The 23,840-nt window shown below is 40.3% G+C and overlaps 1 protein-coding gene across 2 annotated transcripts in view; it reads right to left on the reverse strand.

Annotated features, from left to right (window-relative positions):
- Window positions 1-23,840, reverse strand: part of OTUD5 (OTU deubiquitinase 5) — a 56,751-nt gene that overhangs the window by 16,639 nt on the left and 16,272 nt on the right. The window contains exon 2 of one of the 2 annotated variants that reach the window (XM_060763135.2): window positions 22,386-22,476. In XM_060763135.2, the coding sequence (XP_060619118.2) occupies window positions 22,386-22,476 (91 nt within the window). Of the gene's footprint in view, window positions 1-22,385; window positions 22,480-23,840 lie in introns of both variants that reach the window. The other variant, XM_060763134.2, reaches the window with a different exon arrangement.

Raw genomic sequence — 23,840 nt, forward strand, 5'->3', positions numbered from 1 at the left:
GGTGATAAAATGCTTTATGCTACCATTCTACAACAGCATATTTGTTATAATGGATTAATACACATTTGCCATTTAGTTGAAAGAATCAAAGTTTGAATGTATAGGAGTTGTAATCAGTGTGAGGGATGCAAATTTCTTAATCCTGTTGGAACGCCCCAAAAATTTCAACGATGGGAGCCCAAGACTGCTGATTGATGGGAGCCTGAAACTTGTTAGCAGAAGAGAGATAGTACTGTATATCCAGAAGGGAAAGACATGACTGTCAGCACTCCTATACCTTCTGTTAGAAAATTAGGAAGCTTTTATTACAGGAGTTGGTCTATATTAGAAGAAGGGAAGTTGCCATAAATGACTGAAACAGAAGGAGAACTACAATGCATTATTTAGAAACGTGGTGGTCAAGACTCCATTGAAAAATCCATGACCAAATTACTTGGGGAACTCCTGATTAGAATGAAAAAAGAAGAACTGGGCTGGAGCAGTCAGTGAAATGGGAAAACAAAACATAAAGTATGGTTAACTCAACCACATAAAACAAAATGAGAAGTTGTCATGAAAGTGAAGGAGACTGCAGAAGCTAACCAAAATTGGAAAATCAACTGTAAAGGTGTCACATTAAATGGTTCAGCAGCACTATATGACAATCAGTGTGGTGTAGTGGTTTGACCCACTGGGTGAAATTGGTCAAATCTTATTCTTTTAGCCCCAGGCAAGCCCCCTCCAAATATTTTATATGTTTCTCCTAACACAGGATTTTGCCAAGAAAACACTAGGACATGGTCACTGTATTTCAAAATCAATATGAAGGAACAACGAAGAATAGAGTCAAAGGAGCAAATCTAGGGCAGGTGACTAAAGAAGATTGCAATCAAAGCTAGCCTAATAAGTTATCCTTCTATTCCAATAAATTGTTCTGGAAATCAACTAATAATAATAATAATAATCATCATCATCATCATCATCATCATCATCAGCTATCACTCGTGGATGAGTATGATTGCCTTCCAAGTGTAGGGTTTTGGTAATGGGTCAATAGGTGACTGTAGAAACCTATTCTTGATCTGCATGCTCTTTCATAGTGAGGATATCGAATTCCATATGGAAGGTGGTCCCGAATAAGAGTTGGCTTGATGCGTCTTTCTCTTGACATGTTTCTCCCTTTCGCCCTCCATTGTGCCTCTTCAAATTTTACATTACTGTTGGTAACAGTTGACCTCCAATTAGAACGCTGGAGGGCCAGGGCTTCCCAGTTCTCAGTGTCTATGCTACAGTTTTTAAGGTTAGTGTTAAGCACATCTTTAAATCTCTTTGGAATCCACGACATGCGAGTGTGGAGAAGAGCAAACTACAGAGCACCTGCTGCAATGCAACCTGAGCCCTGCTACATGCACAATGGAGGACCTCCTTGCGGCAACACCAGAGGCACTCCAAGTGGCCAGCTACTGGTCAAAGGACATTTAATCAACTACCAAGCTTGTAAATTCTGTGTTTTGTCTGTTTGTTTGTTTTTGTTAAAAATGTAATACAAATGTCTGGTTGCTGATGACACGATAAATAAAATAAATAAATCTCTTTTCCTGACCACTAGAATTCCATTTTCCATTCTTGAGTTGAGAGTATAGCAACTGCTTTGAGAGACAGTGATTGGGCATTTGGACAAAGTGGCTAGTCCAGCTGAGTTGATGGCGGAGGATTATCGCTTCAATGCTGGTGGTCATTGCTTCTTCCAGAATGCTGACATTTGCCCACCTGTCTTCCCATGACATTTGTAGGATTTTTCAGAGACAATGCTGACAGAATCGTTCCAGAAGTTGAGCATGATGGCTGTAGATGGTCCATGTTTTGCAGGTGTATAACAGGGTTGGGAAGACAAGAGCTTTATAAACAAGTACGGAAATCAATAAATGAGCCAAGTTATACAGGTCATGCTGCAAATCTGTTGACTAGAATCAACACTCAGAAACAAATTATCCAAGTGGGATCAAGCCACATTGTTGTTAGACACATTTTTCCAGAAGGTGTAGTTGGTTCCAACAAATACATTCTAGAGTCTTCTTTTTGGTTTTGATAGATCATGTCCACTCCTCATAAAGGCAAAGACCAGAGCTCTGAGGTAGATTTGCATACAGAAAACCAAAATCCAATTTTTGATCTCTCATGCCAAAAGAGTTTCAGGCAGCTGAGGTCTCTTTCAATACACGAAGGCTGGGCTTGAGGATCAAACTTTGTATAAAGTAGTAGTCAGTGAGGAACACCCAATATAGATAATACCAAGAAAGGAACAATACAACGGCAAAGGCTCCATGGGTCTTGACTGAGCTACCTGGTGGTACCTACATACAGTGATACCTTGACTTAAGAGTTGGATTCATTTCATGACAGAGCTTAACTCAAACTCTTATCTCAAAGTGAATTTCCGAAACACAATTTAACCACATTTTTCACACAGTCACTTTTTCTTTCATCCTTAGCATGTATCTCCCATTGATCATTCAAACTGGCAAATTGTGTAAAACTTCTTCAGCAGCCAGTTCAGTGGATTTTGCAAGGTTGCCTCATGCATTGGTTTTCACAATTGTGTTCCTAGGAAGTTTGAACTTCTGCAGAAGCATACCAAGGTCAATAATGCTAGACAGACAGCACTATCAGCCTACAAGTGAAATTTGCTTTCTTCTAGGCGTACTCATCATTTAGGAAGAACACATGGCCTCTGGAGCCTAGGAGGAACAAATGACAACATTCTACCTTGCATTCGTTGCTACCCTTGACCTAAATTCCATTATGTAATTCCAATTGAGACAGGCCCGCTGGATGACAAGTCAACACATAGATAAATCTGACTGATTGAATGGATCTGCATTAGTTGGGGATAACATTTTAAAAAACCAAGTGATCGCAAAGATAGTAAGGTCCCGAAATGTTTAGGGCTTTGTAGGTGATCACCTGCACCTTGAATTGGAACCGGAAACTTACTGGAAGCCAGTGGAACTGTTTAAACAGGGGGGTTGACTGCTCCCTGTAACTAGGTCACATTAGCAGCCTGGATCCAGATCTTTGGACCAACTGTAATTTCTGTGCCATCTTCAAAGACAGCCCCATGTAGAGTGCATTGCTGTAATCCAACCTGGAGGTAACTAGGGCTTGGACTACCATGGCCAAGTCAGACTTCACAAGGTACGGGTGCAGCTGGCACAGAAGCTTTAACTGTACAAAGGCCATCCCAGCTACCGCCAACACCTGAGCATCAAGTTTTAAAGCAGAGTCCAGAAGGACCCCCAGACTGCAGACCCGCGTCCCCAATCGAGCACAGGTAGCCACCCTATACTCTGATCAATCCCATGACTGGCCAGGAGGACCTCTGTTTTGTCAGGATTAAGCTTCAGTTTGTTACCCTTATCCAGCCCATCACAGCTGCCAGACACTGGTCAAGGATCCGAGGGGCTTCCTTGGAATCGGGTGGAAAAGAGTAGTGGAGAAGAGTATCATCCGCATAGAGATGTCACCAAACTCTAAATCTCCGGATGCCCTCACCCAGCAGTTTCATGTAGATATAGAAGAGAACAGGGGAAAGAATGGAACCTTGTGGGACCCCACAGGTCAACAGCCAGGGATCCAAGCAGGCATCCCCAGGTTCACCGACTGGGTATGGCCCTCCAGGAAGGAACGGAGCCACTGCAGAGCAGTGCCCCTGAAAGTTGACCCAAACGTTGAACCAGAAGGATACCACGGTCGATGGTATCGAAAGCTGCTGAGATGTCCAAGAGAACCAACAAGAACACACTCCCCCTGTCAAGTTCTCTGTGGAGGTCATCCACAAAGGCAAACAAAGCCGTCTTGGGACCATAGCCAGGCCTGAAACCTGCCTGTGATGGGTCAAGATAATAGGTATTGTCCAAGAATCTCTGGGACTGAGTAGCAACCACCAGCTCCAGAACCTTGCCCAAGATTGGCCAGTAGTTGTTCAAAACTGATGAGTCAAGAGAAGCCTTCTTCAGGACAGGTCTCACTATAGCATGTTTAAGGCAGGATGACATGTGACATCACAAACCATTTGGTCAAGTCTGTGCTGGCTGATTTTAGGAGCCAGGAAGGGCAAGGGTCTAGAGCGGACATGGTTGATCTCACCACTCCCAGGATCTTGTCCACGTCATCAGGCTGAACAAACTGAAACGAATCCCACAACACTGGGCAAACAGTTGTCCCGGTTGCCTTCACTGGAACTGCATCAAAGCTGGCATCTAAGTCTGAGCGTATCCGAGCAACTTTATCTGCAAAATGATGAGTGAACTTGCTACATCGAGTAGTAAGGTGGTCAGGTGTCTTCCCTCAAATTTACCTCCACAAGAGGAAAAGAAAATTCGGACAGATGATATATAAAAGAAGTGGCTCCTGGAGGAGGGGAAAACGGTGGTGAAGGATAGAAAATACGTATAAGTGTGAAAATAACAGTAGATACAAAACATTTTAATGCATTGTAGATTGTATTGAATATTATGTGTCTGCTGTATAACAAAGGATGTATAACAAATGTATTTAATTATGATAAAAATATTTTCAAGTTATTAAATTGCTTTAAAAATGCACCATTCATAGCACATGCACAGTTGCACCATTTCACTTTAAAATCTTTTTTTCTTATTGATCAATTAACTGCCATGCAATCTACAACTTGCTTTTGTAGACCTATGTCATCTTTTTCAACAGTTGCTTTGCTATGTGGCTTTGGGGGGATAGTGGCTGCTGCTTTGGAAGAAACGCAAAACCATTCTGGCCCATTCCTTAAAATGCTCACAACTATAACTGACAGTTACAAAATCCCCAAACTAGACAAACACAAAGCATCCAAATTCCACACATCTCCTACAATAGTAATTAGTATCCACCAAGAGCTGACACATCTTACATTTTATGCAAGTGTTGGGCGAGCTGTACAGAAATCAAAATTCTTATGTTTATACAACACACGTTGCCGCCCCATACTCCAATCAGGTTTCTCAAACTATATTCTTAATGGGAAATCTATGGTGGCATTACTTAAAATGCCTGATTCCACACCCCTGTGTGATTCTGTTTATAGGTTCCTGTTTTTAAGCACAATTCCATTGTTTGTTTGTTTCTTTTTTTTTTAAAGGACATTAATCATCTTTTCCATCTGCTTGGCTCCACCCATGTCTTTTTGTGGTTCCAGAGTGGTGCATTGTTGCATGAGTGTGTATTTTGAAATGCATTCTGCAGCAGGAGGGAAAGGCTGGAGTATGGAAACGAAACTGAATGATGAGAAGGATAGTAAGTTGTTTTGGGAACAAGACTTTGGAAGAGTTATTTATTTATTTACTGCATTTATATCCCGTCCTTGTCACCCAGAAAGGGGCAGCTCATAAAACAGACACAAATGTTCAAATAACATACAAATGTTCAAATAACATCTGAACATTTGAATAAACCTTCAACATATGGTATTTACTATCATTCTTTACACAGAATAATTATTAAAAATGACTATCTCTAAAAAAACACCCAACAAAAATAGTCAAATGTCACAATTTTGTCTCAGCTGCCATGCTGGTTCCAAATATCTATGTCTGTTCATAATTTAAACAGAGAACAAACCGTTGGTTTTTGTTTGAGATTTGTTTACCATGTCATCCAATGTCAGGTATACTGGATTATTTCTTTCTTGCAATAGGCAGGAAGAAATATAATGAAGGACAAATTCCAGGTTAATATCTCTGCCTTGCTTGAAGAGAAACAAGAAGAATCAAAAGAAGACTGGGGAGCCTCAATATATGATATTTGGTCTATGGTCAAGAAGATTTCATAATGGTTTTTTGTGGGGCTAGAACAAAATCAGAAAACATCCCACACTTCTAGGTGACCAGTCCACTTTTCAGTAGCCAACTCTTTCCCTGAAGGAAAAGTCAAGAATTCTGAAAATTGAGTTTTATATCCTTTAGCAACTGAGTAGCTAGTCTTGCCTTCCAAATACATATTCTTCTTGTTATTGTTTTCTAATCAACACATCATTTGAAAGAAAGTACCGGACCATAATTTTAAAATCAAAATGTGTTCTGTGGAGGCCTTCAATAAAATTGCAATATGCATGAGCCCATGGGAGAGGGGTGTTCTCCCCTCTAGTATCCACCCTTCAACTCATTTGATAAAAGTCAGTCATCAATTTGCTTCTGATAACTGATTCATTGCAGGCACACTCTCCTTGAGAGGGACTTCTCATGCAAAAGGAAGAAAGGAGCTGAGCAATTGATTAGCAAAAAGAGTGTAGGAGTGAGGGGAAAAAAGGAGGGGATTTGAAAGCTCAAGGGAAGAGTGAAGAACAGCAGGGGAAAAACCTCAGCATATTTTGATGGAAACTGAAAGTGTTGGTCACAGGCAACCTTCACAGTCATGCACTGCAAAATGGAATCCCCAGTGTTGCTTCCCACATGCAGCAGGAAATCAGCACAAAACTTGGTGGAGAGTGAGTGAGGGACTGGGTGAGAGCTAAGTTCCCTAAGGTGGGCAGCAGCAACTAAGTTAAAACTAATTGTCCTCCACTGTGGATTCCCCCCACCCCTCACACTCACACACTGTGGTCAGCATAATCCTATCAGTGACAACATCCATCTCCAGTGCACCGATCCACAGATATAATGGAGTAAATCCCATTATCACTAGTCAGGATGTTGCTGAGCTATGGCAACTCTCTCCCCAAAGATCTATCAGCCATAAAGAGACTCCAAACACAATATATGATCAATATTATGTCAATTCTTAAATGTATGAACTGTATAATATGTATGTATCAAAATATATCTTGAAAGCAGCTAACTTTCCATGTCCTAAATCTGCATAATGCCTTAGGAAATAACTGGGTCACTCCAGTATCAAAACTTTTGTGTATGTATGCATACAGATGAACCTGTTTGTTATCAGGATGTTTGTCCATTCAAATTGAGGCTGAGATTATGTCACTCCTGCAGAAGAGAGAGCTCAGCAAACATGAATTTGTTAACCTTCTGAATGGGCTGACCAACTACCAGCTGTTTTTCTTTCCGCCACAGGAATCTCCTCCTGCAGGCTGTGAAGTCAAGGGGACACTAAGCCAATCCCAGCTTGGATCCTAGCCTACCTCTCTTCTCAGTCAATCAGGGAAGGGATTGGGAAGTCTGAATAGCTGTAAGATCTGTAAGAACATGTATTTATCTATGAATTTGTGCTTGTACTTGGTTCCTATTTGGCCAAATTGTAATAAACCTCTGTAGCCTTCAACCCAGAACGTCTGTACTCTGTCCTGGCTGATCTGGTTTAGCAACGGCTCACCAGGCACGGATCTCTCTATCCACGGTCCTAGCTGAAACCACTCCAAGGATAGCTATTTGGATAAGCAGCTGGTTAGGAAGAGGGGCCTATTTTGGAAGAAACTGCTGGGAACAGCTAACCCTGAATATGTCTTACTTATTATTGGTGCTGCAAGCTATTACAATGTAGCTGCAGATTGCTTTGGTCAGCATTATCTGTTTCCATGTTCCTTATTTCCCTAATGCAACATTTCAAACAACCACTTTTATAGTTAAGTCTGCAAATGCCCAACACAAACAAGGATATATGCCATGGATATCCAAGGATACACATTTCCCCTTTGCCCCTTTTTGCAACAGGATGACTCCAAAGCAGGAACAGGATTAGGGTGGGAATGGGTGCCTCTCAAGAATTGGAACTGTGACTCTCATCATCAGTGTATGCTGATGGGGATGACAGAAATGGAAGCTGCCCAATATCTGGCACACCGCACTTTCTTTAATTTAAAGAAATTATACTACTCTGCTCTGGACATATCCTTTTATATCTGCAGAGACCACTATATTTTCAGGGCAATTGTGTTACTCTTACTGGTATGTGAGTTTGTTCTGCAATATGCTTTATAAAGTCTCAAGAAAAACCAAGCAATCTACAGCATCTTATCAAACTGGAAAAATACAAGCATGCCAAATGAACCCAAGGTACAAATGTAGATCATCTGGGGAGGCCCTGCTCCTGGTCCCGCCAGCTTTGCAAATACGTTTGGCGGGGACGAGGCACAGGGCCTTCTTGGTGGTAGTTCCCCGCTTGTGGAACTTGCTCCCCAGCAAGGTTAGGTCAGCTTCATCCCTCCTTTCTTTTAGGAAGAAACTTAAATCATGGTTTTGGGACCAGGCTTTTGGACAACAGGCATAACAGCACTTTGGATGTTGAATCGAACTGGAAATGGCTAGATGTTTTGATGATAATAATGTTTTATTTGTTTTTAACTTAATGTTTTATCTATTGTTTTAAATTGTTGTTATATTTGTATGTTGCAGCATCGAATTGCTGCCTGTTGTAAGCCACCCTGAGTCCCCCCCTTGGGGGCTGAGAAGGACAGGGTACAAATGTTGGAAATAATAAATAAATATAATACAACTTCAAAAGCACACACACACTGGAACAAAGGCAAGAGGGGCTTGTCAGAATAGACGCATAGTACTAGGAGAGAGAGTGGCAATGGCAGGACAGATAACGGTTATTAGCAGAAATCATTTGATCCACACATGGCAACCAAGTAGGAGACATTATGCAAATTTGTTCAACATCCATATTGCAGGAAATTGTCTCCCTGAATGTTGCTGGATTCTAATTCCCCCTCAGCCTGGTTAATTTTGTAACATGACAACATCCAGACAGAGACAAATTTTCCTCTGTGACATAATAGGTTAAAAACATAAAAGGTGTCCTGCCGGATAACACCAAAGGAAGATCTTCAATTTTTCCATTGTGACTACACTTCTGGGAAGCACACAAGAAGGGCATGATAGAAACAGTTATCTTTGAACTACAATGGCTGATTGATAAAGGGAATCATGCTGATTCTGAACATGGTAGCAGCATGATTTTTTTTCCGTTTCAGGAACAACTTGGGAAACTGCAAGTCACTTCTGGTGCAGCATGATGCTTCTACATGACAGACAACCACTAATATCCCATTCACTAGAAATTCATTTTCTCCTTCCATGGTACTACACTGGAGGTAGCTGGGATAAATTCACAATAAATTTTGCACTAAATTCACAATCTGGGCAGAAAATGAATTAAAGGCTTTTCAAAACAAGCTCTCGCCATCCAGAATCTCCCATGCATTATGGCAGCATGTCAACTTCCTCTTTTTATTTAATCTCATTACCAAAGAAAGAGCGAGAAAAACCACAGCCTTCTTGTGAAGGCTCTTCCCACTAAGGAAGTTTCCCATTTAGACTGGGGAGAGAAGGGGAAAAAAAACACAAAACAATGCAAAGCCAAAGTGGAAATGATGGCAGAAGCCAAAATTGTCAATGGAACAGCCACATGAAATGGAAACGTTTTCTACTACAGGAAAATATGGAGACAAAAATAAGCCTGGGGGGATGAAACCCCATCTATTCCTTGCTGCAGATAGTAAACATGAATCCCCATTGCCAGCAAAGAGCACTGCACTGATCTTGAATTGGAGAATTGCCAATGCAAAGGATTTTAAGGTGCCAAAGGCAGAGCGGCCTGAATGCAACACACATAGCCAGGACCCATGAGTGCCTTGAAGCCAAACCTCTGTGTGAGAAGCTTTTACACAAAACTGTAAAACTGCCAATAGTTCCAAGAGATACCCCTCCACCCATTCTGCAGCACTGAAAACACACAGACTTAGGAAGAAAACTTGGGTCAGCCTCAGGTCAGGGTTACATGTTATGTTCCCCAACCAAATTTATGAAATGGAATTCCTCAGTCCCTTTATGTTTTAGATCAGTCCGAGTAAGTATGGAGGGATTTTTGCCTTATCTGGTGAGCTGACTTTTTAGCCTGAGACTCAATTTTGGATCTTTCTTTCTTTTTAAAGGATTTTGGATATGTTGGGGGCTTGTGAGGGTAAACCACAATTTTGGAAGCAGCTTGGGCCCTTTTCGTGTGGGTTTTGAAGGCAACAAATAAACAAATACATAGCCAAACATTTTAAAGAACTGGGATGGTGGGAGGCTTCAGGGATGCATGGGTTATTTGTGGCCTGCAGACCACACATGCTTTAAGTTATCCCCCCATGGTCATTTTCCAAGTATTTTCCCAATTCTGTTACTATTAAGCTCTGAGAAGTAGATCATAAACCAATGCATATTTTGAATGACATTTTGATTGTTATGAACTTCTGCAAGGCTAACCAAGCCACCCCATATATGATCAATTTATGTTCCTGGAAAGAGTTTTTGCTGAAAATGACAGGAACCCTCTTCGTTACATTATTCTTACATTACTAACATCTCTTCTATTATGAGTGTCCAGATTGTGGAATTGCCTCTTTAGAGAGGTTTAGTTGATTGGCTTCCTGTTCAGGTTTTAGGTGAACAGCTAAGATTTTCAAATACATTTAGTCTAGCTTGTAATCTAGATTTAATAGTTATCTTTCTCTTGCAGCCTGGATGCTGAGTAATTTTATCTTGCATGGATTTTCTTTATCTTACTGGACTTTGTTTTGTTTCTCTTGTTTTGCTGTGAGCTACTTTAAAACTTTCTTGTTAGAGCAAAGGAAAAACAGGATGCTATTTATTTTATTCAAGAATAACAAAGACTAAAAGTGGAAGAATGACAGGGAGCACAAGGTTCAGGGAGCTTATCTTGAAGGCCTTTGTCCCATTACACTGAGGCAAATCCAAGGATACATTCAATGCAGGTCTGCAGCCAATCCCACTTTCCTTGTACAAGGTGCATCTGCACTGCCATGTCTTAATTTGGGATTTGGGACATACATATAATATAACCTAGGCCCCTTCTACACTGCCATATACAATCCAGATTATCTGCTTGGAACTAGATTATGTGGCAGTGTAGGCTAATACAGTTCAAATCAGATAATCCGGATAATCCGATTTGATAATCTGGATTATATGCAGTGTAGAAGAGGGTCTAGTTTATTCTTGTGTTTGATCTTACTTTTCATATCAGAGGATGCCCAAGGCTACTTAAAAGAGAATTTTAAAATGTAACATGTCCCTAGAAAACAAAGACATCTATTAAGTAAGGAGAGCTCACTTGGTCTGCAAAGACTTGTTCAGCAGACTTCGTCAATTGTATTTGAAATTTCCCCGAAAGCCTAAGGACAAAGTGTGCCTCTGAAAATAAAGCCAATTCTCAGAAAGCCAACTGCTGTGTCAGAATCTAGAATCCTTGCTAGCGCATGCTGCTGATACACTGAACACAAACAGCCTATCACATGTGGGGAATAAACGGCCCCAGACCAGAGAGGATAGATAAAGAAAGAGAAGGGGATGCAGCGAGTTAGGACACTGTCTCAAGTTGCTCAGTCAAGGTTTTAGAAAAAGGTTCTGCAAGATACCCCCTTTCAACATCCAGGTACAAGCTCAGCTGCACCCGCAGAAATGTGAGTCAACAGCAATAGGTACTTTCATGAGGTTTTCTCAATAAGGAAACTTTTTGGATTCTTCAAGACTATGTTTTGGTTATAATCCCCTCAGAAAAAGCAACTAAAAAAGGTTTCTTTCCTCTTTCCGGAGAGGATTGCATCCACTAGTCTTATAAGAAAACCCCAAAGAACTGGGGTTGCTTCCACTGAGCTAAGCGGCAAGAAGACAACAAAAGTATCCCTGGAAGAAAATCAAATACTGAGTCCTATACATACAAGATATGTATAACCAAATAACACAAGAATTAAACCATTACTATGGTTTCATCTTTGCTTCTATTTCATTTTCCATGAGGTTGAGGAGGGAAGAAAAGGAATAAAACAACATTAAGAATGTAAATATGCATGAATGTACTCATGAAAGCACTGTGAAAAAGTATACTATGTTCATCAAGAGTACAGTTCCTTTGGCATGCTTGACAACTCCCCAAAACTCTAGCCAGTATGGACACTAGAAAGGGAATACAGGGGCTGCAGTACGAACCCCTGAAGATCAAAGATTTCCCTAACTTTCTATATGCTTCTTGGGTCTCATTTAAAATACAATTACACTATTTGTGTAAAACTGCACTATCAAGCAGGGTTGGGAAAGCTTTCTATGGGAAATGTTAACAGCCACTGATCAGTGTAGACGTGAAGTGGGCCCTTGAGAGATTCTTGGACCACCAATCCTCAGAAACCTAATCCATGAAGAAGAAGAATAGGAAGTGCAGTTCAAAAAATATTGGAGACACAGCTGCCCAGCCCTCATGTGGAGAATAAGAGAATACTAATATCACTAAACAGGGCACATGACTGCTTCTAAAACCTTTGAGTGAAAAATGCTGTACTTTTGTTGTTCATTCGTTCAGTCGTTTCCGACTCTTCGTGACTTCATGGACCAGCTCCCTGTCGGTTGTCACCACCCCCAGCTCCTTCAAGATCAATCCAGTCACTTCAAGGATACCATCCATCCATCTTGCCTTTGGTCGGCCCTTCTTCCTTTTCCCTTCCATTTCCCCCAGCATCATTGTCTTCTCTTAAGCTTTCCTTTCTTCTCATGATGCGGCCAAAGTACTTCATCTTGGCCTCTACTATTCTTCCCTTTAGTGAGCAGTCAGGCTTTATTTCTTGAAGTATGGACTGGTTGGATCTTCTTGCTTTCCAGGGCACTCTCAGAACTTTCCTCCAGCACCACAGTTCAAAAGCATCTATCTTCCTTCACTCATCCCTCCCTATGGTCCAGCTCTCACATTCGTAGGTTAATGCTGTACTTACTATGTTGAAAAAAATGATGAGTAAAAAATAAGGAGGGATGAGAGCATAGTCTGGAACAGAAACTAGGACTTGTGTAGAACAAGAAGAAGCCCTCATATATTATAAAGGCTCCTTTTCTACTCACCTGAAACCCATTCAATTTTCTTTTTAGAGGTAAAAGCACTGGCTTTTTAAAGCTTAGCACTACAAATCATGATGGTTAGAATCTGTGTCCTCCTCCCCAAAATGGTGTTTTCCAAGGCATGGGCTGGTATCCTGCAAAGCCACAAGCTATTACTGGGCTAGGTGAGACAGGGAGTGCTAGTCAGTATATTTTACTAGCATCCTGATGGGTGGCATAGCACTGTTGCAGGCACTACCATTTCAGAGTCAAGGTCTGGACCAGAAGGCCAAGGAGAAACTTTCAATGTGATGTATCTGCTTACTGCTAGCTTGTTTGTCAACTGTACAATTCAAGAGTTGTTGAATGTTGAAATAAATATGCCAGTCTGAGGCATCATTTTCAGTACCATCTCACAAATAAATTAAACAAAGATATTAGAAAAGCAGATTGGATATAAATATTTGAACAGCTGAATGTAAAAATGGACCCCTCCCCAAAACAAACAAAGATCCTGCATTTGTTGGACTAACAGAATTAGGATGGGGCCACAGGGCAGCTTAGGGCACATTGAGAGCCCAAGACTAACAGGAAGAGCTGACCTCAGAAATCTAAGAGACGGATATTGTGAACTCAAAACTGTTTTAACTTAATGAATCCTTATTATATCTTAAATGTGGCACTAACACTGGGAAATCAAGAGTAAAGGGGGGGGGGGGGAGAATATTTGCCACTGAACAGTTTGAAAGAGCACACGCCTTCAGTTGCCACTTCTCCTTTCCAGAAATTCACTGCTCGGTGCAGAGGGGGCAACTGTCTTCTATGAGTGCTCCATGTAATGCCTAGTGGCCATGAACAAGAATAATATTAATGTGGGTATGTAAAGAATGAAAACAAAATGTCATAGGATATTAACAAAAGATCTTGACCTAGGGTAAAGTTATTTGCTATCACAAGAGTGAGAACCTTTTTTTTGTCAAAGGCACATGGTTATAATAGGCAGGTTGTTGCCTCTTTCTGCCTAAAATTCCTTTCCCTAACTATGCCACCACCTTTCTCCCTGCTCACAGGGATACAGGTGGTGGGACAAATAATTCTTGCTAAAAGTCTGAATTGATGGCTTATGGATGGCTTTTGAAATCAGGCCATGTGACACAGTTTGCAGTCACCATACCCTGTTCTTCAATTACTTTGCCAAGGAAATAGATATAGGATGGAAGGATGGGATAGGACAGGAAAGAGAGTGGAGCAAAGTTTAGGGATACTGGAAGTGAGATCTTGGGTTTGGAAAGAGAACAGATTAGTGGTTATTGCAAAAAGAGAGAAATCAAAATAGGCCTATGGGCTTCCTAGAATCCTGAAGCTTGTAGGGGCCACAACTGCATGGGGGACCAAAACATCATGATTTTATATGGCTGATTTTTGAGCTAGGAAGTCTTGAACCAGAGCACTGAACAAGTTTGTAAAGGGTAGTGTCTGCTTGTGCTAGTCCTTGGAAGATTTTAAGACAATTCTGACATAATAAAACCCATCCCTATCACCTTTCAAATTCATGTTTTTCTATTCAGTCAGATGGAAATTCTGATTTGGGGGACTGGCTCCAAATAACCCCTATCTGAAGTAAGTATCCAGCGTACAAATACATTTATGCACACTTACACCTGTCTCTTTCTGCTACAAACTACTATAGGCTCCAAATGATAAGAAACCTCAAGCATCAGTTAATAAACAAAACATGCTTATGTAAATTAAGCTCATCCGCCTTGGTACTACTGATGTGCTATTATGAGAGAGCAAAACCCTTGAGGTTATTTTCAGACTCTTCAGATACAAGCTACCCAGGGATCAGCTTTTATAGCAAATGTATTCCGATTTCAAGATCAGCCTGAATCTTCAGATTCTGGGCCCTCAATTTAACTTGTCTGGTAAGTTTACAAGTTCCAATGAACTTTGGGGCTTCCCCCTTCATGCCACACAGGGCAAGCTTCAGCTGGGAAACCCAACACTTGATCTGCAAGGTAGTATATAAGAAATATAGTGTGAAGTGATGATCTGGGCAAGTGTGGCTTAGAGCCAGCTAATCACAGATCATGGAATGCTGTGGACGTGACCCTATGTAGAAAAAGGGTAAAAACATGAGGCTGGCATGTTCAAGAGTCAGATAGGAACAGGACGAAATAGGGCAGCTAGAGATTAGGAAATGGATAAAATCTGAAGAGTGTTTCGGGAGCTGGCAACGTGGACAGAGTTCATGGTTGTTATATAATAAGTCTTTAATGGTTTTATTATTCCACAGATGTATCTGAAGTGAATGGGATAACTGGTGACACATTGTTACAGTGCATCCACTAATCGCCAAAAAATAGCAACCACTGAGGCCTGAGCATCAGATTCAGCAAATGATCTTGAAGGTAAAAGGGTGTGTGGTAGGAACTGCAGGGCCAGATAATTGTCAATGAGAAAGAAGGCAAGTGGACTGAATATTTTACTTCTGCATCAATGTATCTTCAGTTTCTTTACTGTAAGCAAATTTAATATAATGTATTTCTTCAATTCCAAGACACACATTTCTCCCATATAAATATCTCTAAAAATTGGATGCATCTTACACTCATGGGTGCTTTTTTACATACATGGAAATAAAGCTCTGTTTCCGATAGTGGTACTGAAATTAGTGTGCACATTACAATTGATAGCATCTTTGAATCTAAGAAATATGGCACATATTTGCTCCCTATGCCTGAGGTGTTCACATGGAGGAACAAGGAGGTATTTTTGTGACTTATTTAGTAACTGTCCACATATTTTGCAGCTCATCTCAAAAACTCCTGCAGACTAAGACAAGGATGAACCTTCAGATGCTGTTAAACTATTCTTCCTTTCAACCCATCAACATCTGGAAGAGTAGACACCCAAACACTACATTAAAAGCTGCCCTTAGAAGAAAATGGAAAAAAAGGCATTTTCCTTTGCAAGCTGAATTCTCCAGCCAAGTACAGTACTCAACAGCATTTGCATCTCTCATATGGACAGAATTGTTAAATAAATATAAATCTTCTATGAAGATACAAGTTGCCATCTTGAATCATACTAGACTGACCAGGGGGTCAACCATTCAAAAAGAGTAGCCTGTCATTAATTGCTAAGGGTGTACTAAAAAGGCAGACTTGCACTCTGAAGAATAAATACAGTGGAATTCCTCAAGGATTATTCCAGAGGCTCGTTCTTTATTCAGTATTTGCTGGTGGCCTTGGTAAGGGAAGAGAAGTAAACTGGGAAGCATTGTTGATTCAGAGGAGGATTATGTAGAATGAACAAGATGACCTCAGGCACTGGAGTAAAGGAAACAACATTTAGTAGGGTAAAGTGCAAGAAGAAATAGGCTCTAAGTGTAAATTTGTCTGAAGAGGCGCCAACTGAAAACAAAAGATAAACACTGATATTACAGGATCTCTGTCATTCTTAAGACTGTGATGATGATAAGGTAGCTGAAAATGCTCAAGCAAGGCATCTCCTTGTTCAAGATGCATCTAAACACAGCTTATATATGGCACTCTATTGATAACAGCACCTATTCTTTCAACACAAATGTTACAAGATAATTCCTCTGAATGAGATGCAATCACTGTGGAGTGCTCACTGAAAATTTTAGCAATGTATATTATTGTGATAAGAACAGGAAATTCAATTTTGGAATTAACGGGAAACACTAGTACAGTGTAGTCCACCAATTAGCCCATCTACACAAAGATGTTCATAGAAAATAGTGAAAAACAGCAACTAAAATGAAAGGGAGAGACTTGATGTCACATCTTTCCTTGGAAGAAAGGTGTAAGAAGTAGCCTTTTTCTCGTTTACAGATGAAAGATGAATAAGTATTTGGTGAATGTGAAGCATGACTAGAGGAAAATCATTCTCTTGAGAGATTAACATTCATGTTCATCCAACAAAACAGCCTGGTAATACAGAGAGGAAGAGAGTACAGTAAGCAGTTACCATATATTCCGGGGTACAAAACGACTGGGGCTATAAGATGACTCCCCAATTTTAGCAAACAAAATAGAGAGTTGGGAATATACTCGCCATTTAAGATGACTCCCCAAACCAGGCGCTTCTCAGGCCACTCTCCTTCTTCCTATCCAGGCCTCACGCGAAGTGCCTCTTCTCCCGCGAGACGTCTTGCGGGAGAAGAGGCACTTCTCGCAAGGCATGGACAAGAAGAAGGAGAACGGCCTGAGCAGCATGGGAAGCAGCCCAGGGGCCCGGCCACCAACAAAGGAGAGGCCTGGGCCTGTGCAAGGAAGGCAGCCAGGAAGGGAGGAAGGACGGGGAGCCTGCCCGGGAGGCCGCCATGAGCCAAGGCTGAGGAGGAGGAGGGGAGCCCGAGGCCAAGGCAGCCATATTAAGTAATTTTATTATTATTTTAATTTTATACCCGGTATACTAGACGACCCCCAAAATTTTATAAGGTTTTACATGCCTAAAAAGTCATCTAATACCCCAGAATACACGGTAATTTATGAAATTTATTTCCATAATATATGGTAGTGTCCACTGGCTAAGATAGTACCATGGGATACTGAACATACTGGCTGGAGGATTCTGTCAGTACAGTGTGAACAAGTAATTTTTCAAAGCTCTGGTGTAGTAAGATTAAACATGGTAACTCAGGAATGAAGAATGTGTAGTCCTTCCACTATACCTCACCAGTAGCCATGCTGGTGGCTCCATCATTCCCACCCTAGGAATGGACATTACATGCATTAAAGCAAAAATGAAATTATTTATATTTGTCTGAAACACTTTCACATGCCTGGTGCCTATATATGTAACATATACAAGGTTTGTTTTATTTGCAGTAGCCTCAAGGCTTTTCTACATAATCACCCACTACCCACACAAAACTGACAAGGGGTTGGATAGCATAAAAACATCTGCTCTTGATCCTTGGCCTAGTCCCATTTCTCTCAAAAGAGCAGTATCACAAGACAATTTGCAATGTCATGTTTTCTCCAAGAACTGTCGCATGCTGAGTCAGTAAAAGCAGGGTGTGCCATAAAAAGTTCTATGGAGTGCCTTATCTTTGAACTACAGCTGAATACAGCAGAAAGTTGAGGTGTAAACCTTACACTGCCCTCTGCTGAGCACAATAACGAATGACTACTCACTCAGGAAGAAAATAGTGCAAGAATATTAGGGGAGGGGGGGATGCATGACATGAAAACAGCAAAAAAAATCAAATTCAAATATGATAATAAAAAGTAATATCGATAGAGGAGATTGAGTCCATAATGCAAACAGCAGTCTAACAACAATTCAGTTAAATCCGGTGACTGGCATCCTGTTGGCTACTCCAAACAAGAGTAGACCCATTCAATCAATTGTTAGATGGTGAGTCAAAATGTAGTAAACTCCCTCATTCCATCAACAAATTATGAAATACCCTGATTTCTTAAAAATCTAGCAATATGTCAAGAACCATGTATATTCATGGGTGCTTTAACAACTCTCTCTATATGTACGTATCTCCATGAATTAGGCAGGAAATTCACAGGTTATTTTCCCAGTTCCTTCTTATGAAATATGAGATTAACCAGAGCTGAGCTAAGATTAACCAGAGCTGGCCCTGTTTGGATCTAAACTCAGCCAGGATCTGGTTCTTTTAGTGCACAAGTGTGTGCAGAGCCAAACAAACCCAAATCTTGAATGAAAACAAAAATAAAACATACAAATAGAAGGGAAAGAGGAACTTATCAAAGCAGACAAACAGGGGCCGAGCAAACTCAGTGGCAGAGAATACTGAGTGACACAGATAAAAAAAAAAACCCTCGAGTGAGGGAGTATGGATGGGAATTATTGGAACCTTAAAAAGAAGCACTTGCACACAAGATTTTGTTGCAGAGTTCGACTTGTACAAAATTAGTTTGACATGGCTCAGATTCTCTTTACTGCAGCTGCTCTCAGGACTTTATCCATAGATTGATTAAATACAAAAACCCACTTTTGCATAGGAGGAGAGAGCCAATCACAGATGTCCTTATTACCTAACTGTGCCTTCCTATAAATAATAAACTTTATTTATATACCGCCCTATCTTCCCTAGGGAACGGTTTCCACATATGTAAAATAATACAAAAACATACAATATAAAACTAAAACATAGGCATAAACTATTAACACAACATATACATTAAAATCAATTTAAAACCAGTTCTGCCAAGTCCTAACTGTTGGACCAAAGGCTTGAGACTAGTCATTATCGAAGGCCTGATGAAACCACCAAGTCCACAGGTTCTTACGGAAGGAGGTGAGGGATGGGGCCAGCCTTATCTCCTTGGGGAGGGCATTCCAGAGGCAGGGGGCCACCACCGAGAAGGTCCTTCTCCCTTATCCCCACCAACCAGGCTTGAGACGGTGGTGGGAGCGAGAGGAGGGTCTCCCCAGTGGATCTTAGTGTCTGTGCCGGTTCATAGAGGGAGATGCAATCCTGGTCAGGCAGTCATTATGTAGCAATGGGTGATTGGTTCCACCTAACTGACTTTGTGGGTTTCACACTTCTACTGTAAAATTTAAGGGACACCCAAAGATATTTCTATTTATTACTAACATACAAGGTCTGGCTGCTTTTATTTAAGACCAGTAATGGAATTAGCAGGCCTATAGACAGTTTGGCATGGAAATAAGTATCTTTAGTGAGTGCTCTCCAGTTCACTTGCTATACACACTTGTCAATGGCTCAGTCTGCTTAAAGTAAAAAGGGTTAGGAAGGTAAAAGGAATAAATACATATGCATAATAATTGTCAACAGATTTTAAAACAATTATTCACCAAAACCTATAAGGCGGAATGGAATTTTTGCAGCAGCTTTCATTTAAAAAAAAAACCCCTCCATAGCTTCTAAGGAAACACTGAAATATGCCTCCCACAGTTTCCAAGATGGAGATGTAGTGAACAGTTCAGTTCAAAAAAACATAAACGGGCCATATAGAAGACTTTCTCTTAAAAAATGAATAAGCAAGGAAATTACCAGTGTGTTGTTCAAACCTGGATTTTTGGTTACTTGTATCCAAACAAACCATGATCACAAGTCAAGTTTGAAACAAGAGTTTTGATTAGTTTAGAAATCCTGACTTTTTGAGCAATATTTGACAAAAGTCACAAATTTTGAATACAATGGCTTACAAGGCCTGCTGGAGAAAAGAAGGAATAAGTGCATATATTGTATGCTTTATTAAATCAGGATTCTTTTTGCTGAAGACAATAAATCCAAAAACCAAGGGAACTGAAGCTCTTGGGGAACAAATGTTAACAGACAAATAAACATGCCCAAACCCCTGACAGGAAAAGGCCTGTTGCAATCTCAATCAACATTTACCATTTTATCAACTCAACAAATATCTAGTCAAAGCAGAGGCTTTTTATTTACTTCATTCATTTGGTGCTGTACTCCTGATTCACATGTACTGCGGTCAGACTGATCTCTACTACATATATTGAAATCGAAATGCTTAACCACAATAGATGGTGCAAATCTGACACATTTACCCTTGCTATGTTAGAGTGTAATACAGACCTGATCTTTTCTAGGTACAAATGAGGTTTCACTTAGAAAAACAGACGATGAGTAAAACAGTGGTCAGCATCTTCACCACTGCTACCTGTAACTACAGCCTACTTCTCGCAGGCTTTGACTACAGCCTACTTCTCGTAAGAGTGACTAGGTTCCTGTCCTTTCCAGTAAGTGCATTTCTGATATGGGAAAGGAGTGATAGGTGGAAAAGACCATTTCCTCTCCAAAAAAAGAGGCGGGGGAGCTTGGGAGTTTACAACCAGCAATTTCTACAAAAATTACAGAGCTGTGTGCATCGTAAGAGGGTTTTTTCAATAACCATTTCAAAAAGGTAATCAGTCCATAATCTAAAGATTAAAGAATTACTGGTCAGCAATTTATTTTGAACAGCAACTCTCACAGTCCCCTACCATTAGCCACACTTACAAGGAAACAGGTGGGAAGACAAACCTGATCTTTATGATTTCTAGAGGGCGCAGGGATCAGGGGTCACTTTGAATAAATAAGCCCACGGAGCACATTTTGCCCACTCTGCATTTATGGGAATCCATAAATCCAGAGCTACTAGAATCACAGCTCTCAGTCATTGGATGCATTTTCTACCAGGTAAACATAAACTCAACAATCACGACAACATTCATAGATGTTTGACAGTTATTTCTGATCTTTTAAACCAGGGGTCCTCAAACTTTTTAAACAGAGGGCCAGGTCACAGTCCCTCAAACTGTTGGAGGGCCGGATTATAATTTGGAAAAAAAGAAATTAATTCCTATGCACACTGCACATATCTTATTTGTGGTGCAAAACAATACAAAAACAATACAATAATTAAAATGAACAATTTTAGCAAATATAAACATTAGTATTTCAATGGGAAGTGTGGGCCTGCTTTTGGCTGATGAGATAGGATTGTTGTTGTGTGCTTTCAAGTCATTTCCAACTTAGGTTGAGCCTGAGTAAGGGCCAGGTAAATGACCTTGGAGGACCTTAGTTTGAGGACCCCTGTTTTAAACACTCAATTTAACTTGTTAAAATGCAATACCATTCACAAGGCTGCCTTTGAAAATGGTCCAGAAATGTCACCTAGTCCAAAACATGAAGGTTGGACTGTTAATAAAGATGAGTTATGGAAACAGAGAAAAAGAGGTAAAACTGGTGAGGAAAAACTTATATGAATACTTAAGACTTCATTACCTAAGGGGGTGATAACTAAAGATTAAAATTAGGCCTGGGAATATTTGACTTTCCTTTGAACATATCTTATATAATCTAAATCTGATGAGAACTGTGAGTTCGACAATAACTAGAGACTCATACATACCACAATGATAGTGTAAATCAAAGGTTTTTATACTGCAGGTTCCAAACCTGTGTCCCAAGATGTTGTTCAACCTCACCTCTTAGAATCTGTAACAACCAGATGCACCAGTTGGGCTTATGGGAAGAAAAAAATCCTCACCACCAAAGGGATAAAATTTGGCAACCACTGCCTTCTAAATAAGGTGTAAAGGAGAAGGTTCGGGGGTCACACAGATGTGTTGAGAAGCTGCCAACCCCAAGACTCAGCCTTCACCCTCATCAGCCTTTCTTCTTCTTTGATACCATTAGTCATGTGATTAAAGAAAAGAGAAAGGGTGACCAAAAAGGGAAGATTCAAGATATATAAACAGCAGCATTCTCAGGAGAAGAGGGTGTTTTCTAATGTGCTGGTCACCAACTCCCCGTTTCATATACCTATCAAGCACTAAGATCCTTGTACTCTTGTTAGGATCATTCAAAGCACAGTTATCAAGAACTATCTACTGATCATCAAGTTAGTGATAAAAATCTATAATACTAAGATCTAGTATCACACATAAATACTTCACCAAATATCTTACATATATTGGATCTTAATTTTTGCAGGACTTCAAAGAGAAACATAGAACAGAAGTTTGTTTCACTTCTAGTGCCATCTGCTGTCCAATCTCTAAAAGGATGATCCACCAGCAGGCAGGACTTACCCACAGCCCGGAACAAGCAGGCTCCATCTTCCTTCATCTGTTTTATGATGAACCCTTTCTTCTCCCTCAGAGCTTTCTCGAACCTGTGTTCCTGCTGGTGACAGGAGGGGCAGATGTCAGCAAGTTAGACAGCATCTCCAACCCATAAACTGGGGGTAGGGGATAGGATATATCGTATCGTCTCTCTAGACACACATACCCAAATAAAGGGGCACCTCCTTGAAAATCTACACCAGAGAAGAATGGGATTTCCCCCTTCATAGTTCCTACAGAGAAAAGCTTATTAAACTGTGGGTCACCTCCCCATTTGGGGTCCCCTAACCGAATGTGGGGATCATGAAAAAAATGGGCAACTGTTTTAGATATTTACATAAAACTCTTAGCAATGGTGTGCAGCAAATGCTTCAACTGTATTTTTTAAAAAAGGGAAATCCGCCTGCTTTATTTAGCAAGGCTAAAACTTGAAAAATAACATTCATCACAGATTCTGTGCTGATTAGTGGAGAATAGAGTGAAAGGTAAGTCCTGACAGCTATTGTACTATGGCAAGATGTTGTATGAGATGGCAACAATAGTGTGCGCTTCACTGTTACATTCACAGCACAACTTATAGGAAGCTCTATGGCTCTGTATAACTAACTCTTCACAGATAATATTGCAGATAAAAACAAACTTGACTGACCAAGGAAGTCACATAACACAAAGCATGTCTCCATCCCTCATTATTAGAAATATATATTTAGCATTATAACCACCATCCATTCAAATTGTAATGCTTTAAAAATCATTCCTCTTCCATTTCCTACTAACCAATCAGCCTATAAAACTATTATTTCATTTTTGTGTAAGATGCCACCTCAAAACTGAGGACTATGGTTACTTTTTCAAACTAAATGAAAATGTGCACAAAATCTTACTCAAATTTGCAAAAATTGGCAGGGTTCAATGACAGGGTTTTAATGCCTTCTTTGGCATTAAACTCAATCAGTTTGTGCCACAAGTATCATTTAGTCACCCATGAGGTCAAGTCTAGAAACCATTACTACAACATCCTACTTCAAAAACACTTCAGTGGGTATAGAGAAGTAAACATTTAATGCCCATTATTTAATAGTCGGAAACCCTTAGTGCTTTAGTTATGTATGAAAACATTTATTTCGAACATATAGTTCAAACGAACTTATAGTTTGTTTATATAATGTGTATGTCTAGTGCATGTTGATATCTTATGCTTTCTACTTTATTTGTTTTATAATATTTCTTTTTTCTTTTATTCCAGTATATTCCATTTTAAAAACAGCTTCCTAAGATCTACAGAGATACTCGCAGGAACACCTTAGCAAGCGAGAGTCCAAAAGTGGCAGGCTAAAACCCAGCACCTCAATCAGTGGCTGAGACCACATGAGAAACTTCCTCCTGGGCGGGCACACCGAAGAGTGGACGACTTGGAAGGCA

The sequence above is a fragment of the Anolis sagrei genome, chromosome 2 (assembly GCF_037176765.1).
Source record: "Anolis sagrei isolate rAnoSag1 chromosome 2, rAnoSag1.mat, whole genome shotgun sequence".
NCBI lineage: Eukaryota > Metazoa > Chordata > Lepidosauria > Squamata > Dactyloidae > Anolis > Anolis sagrei.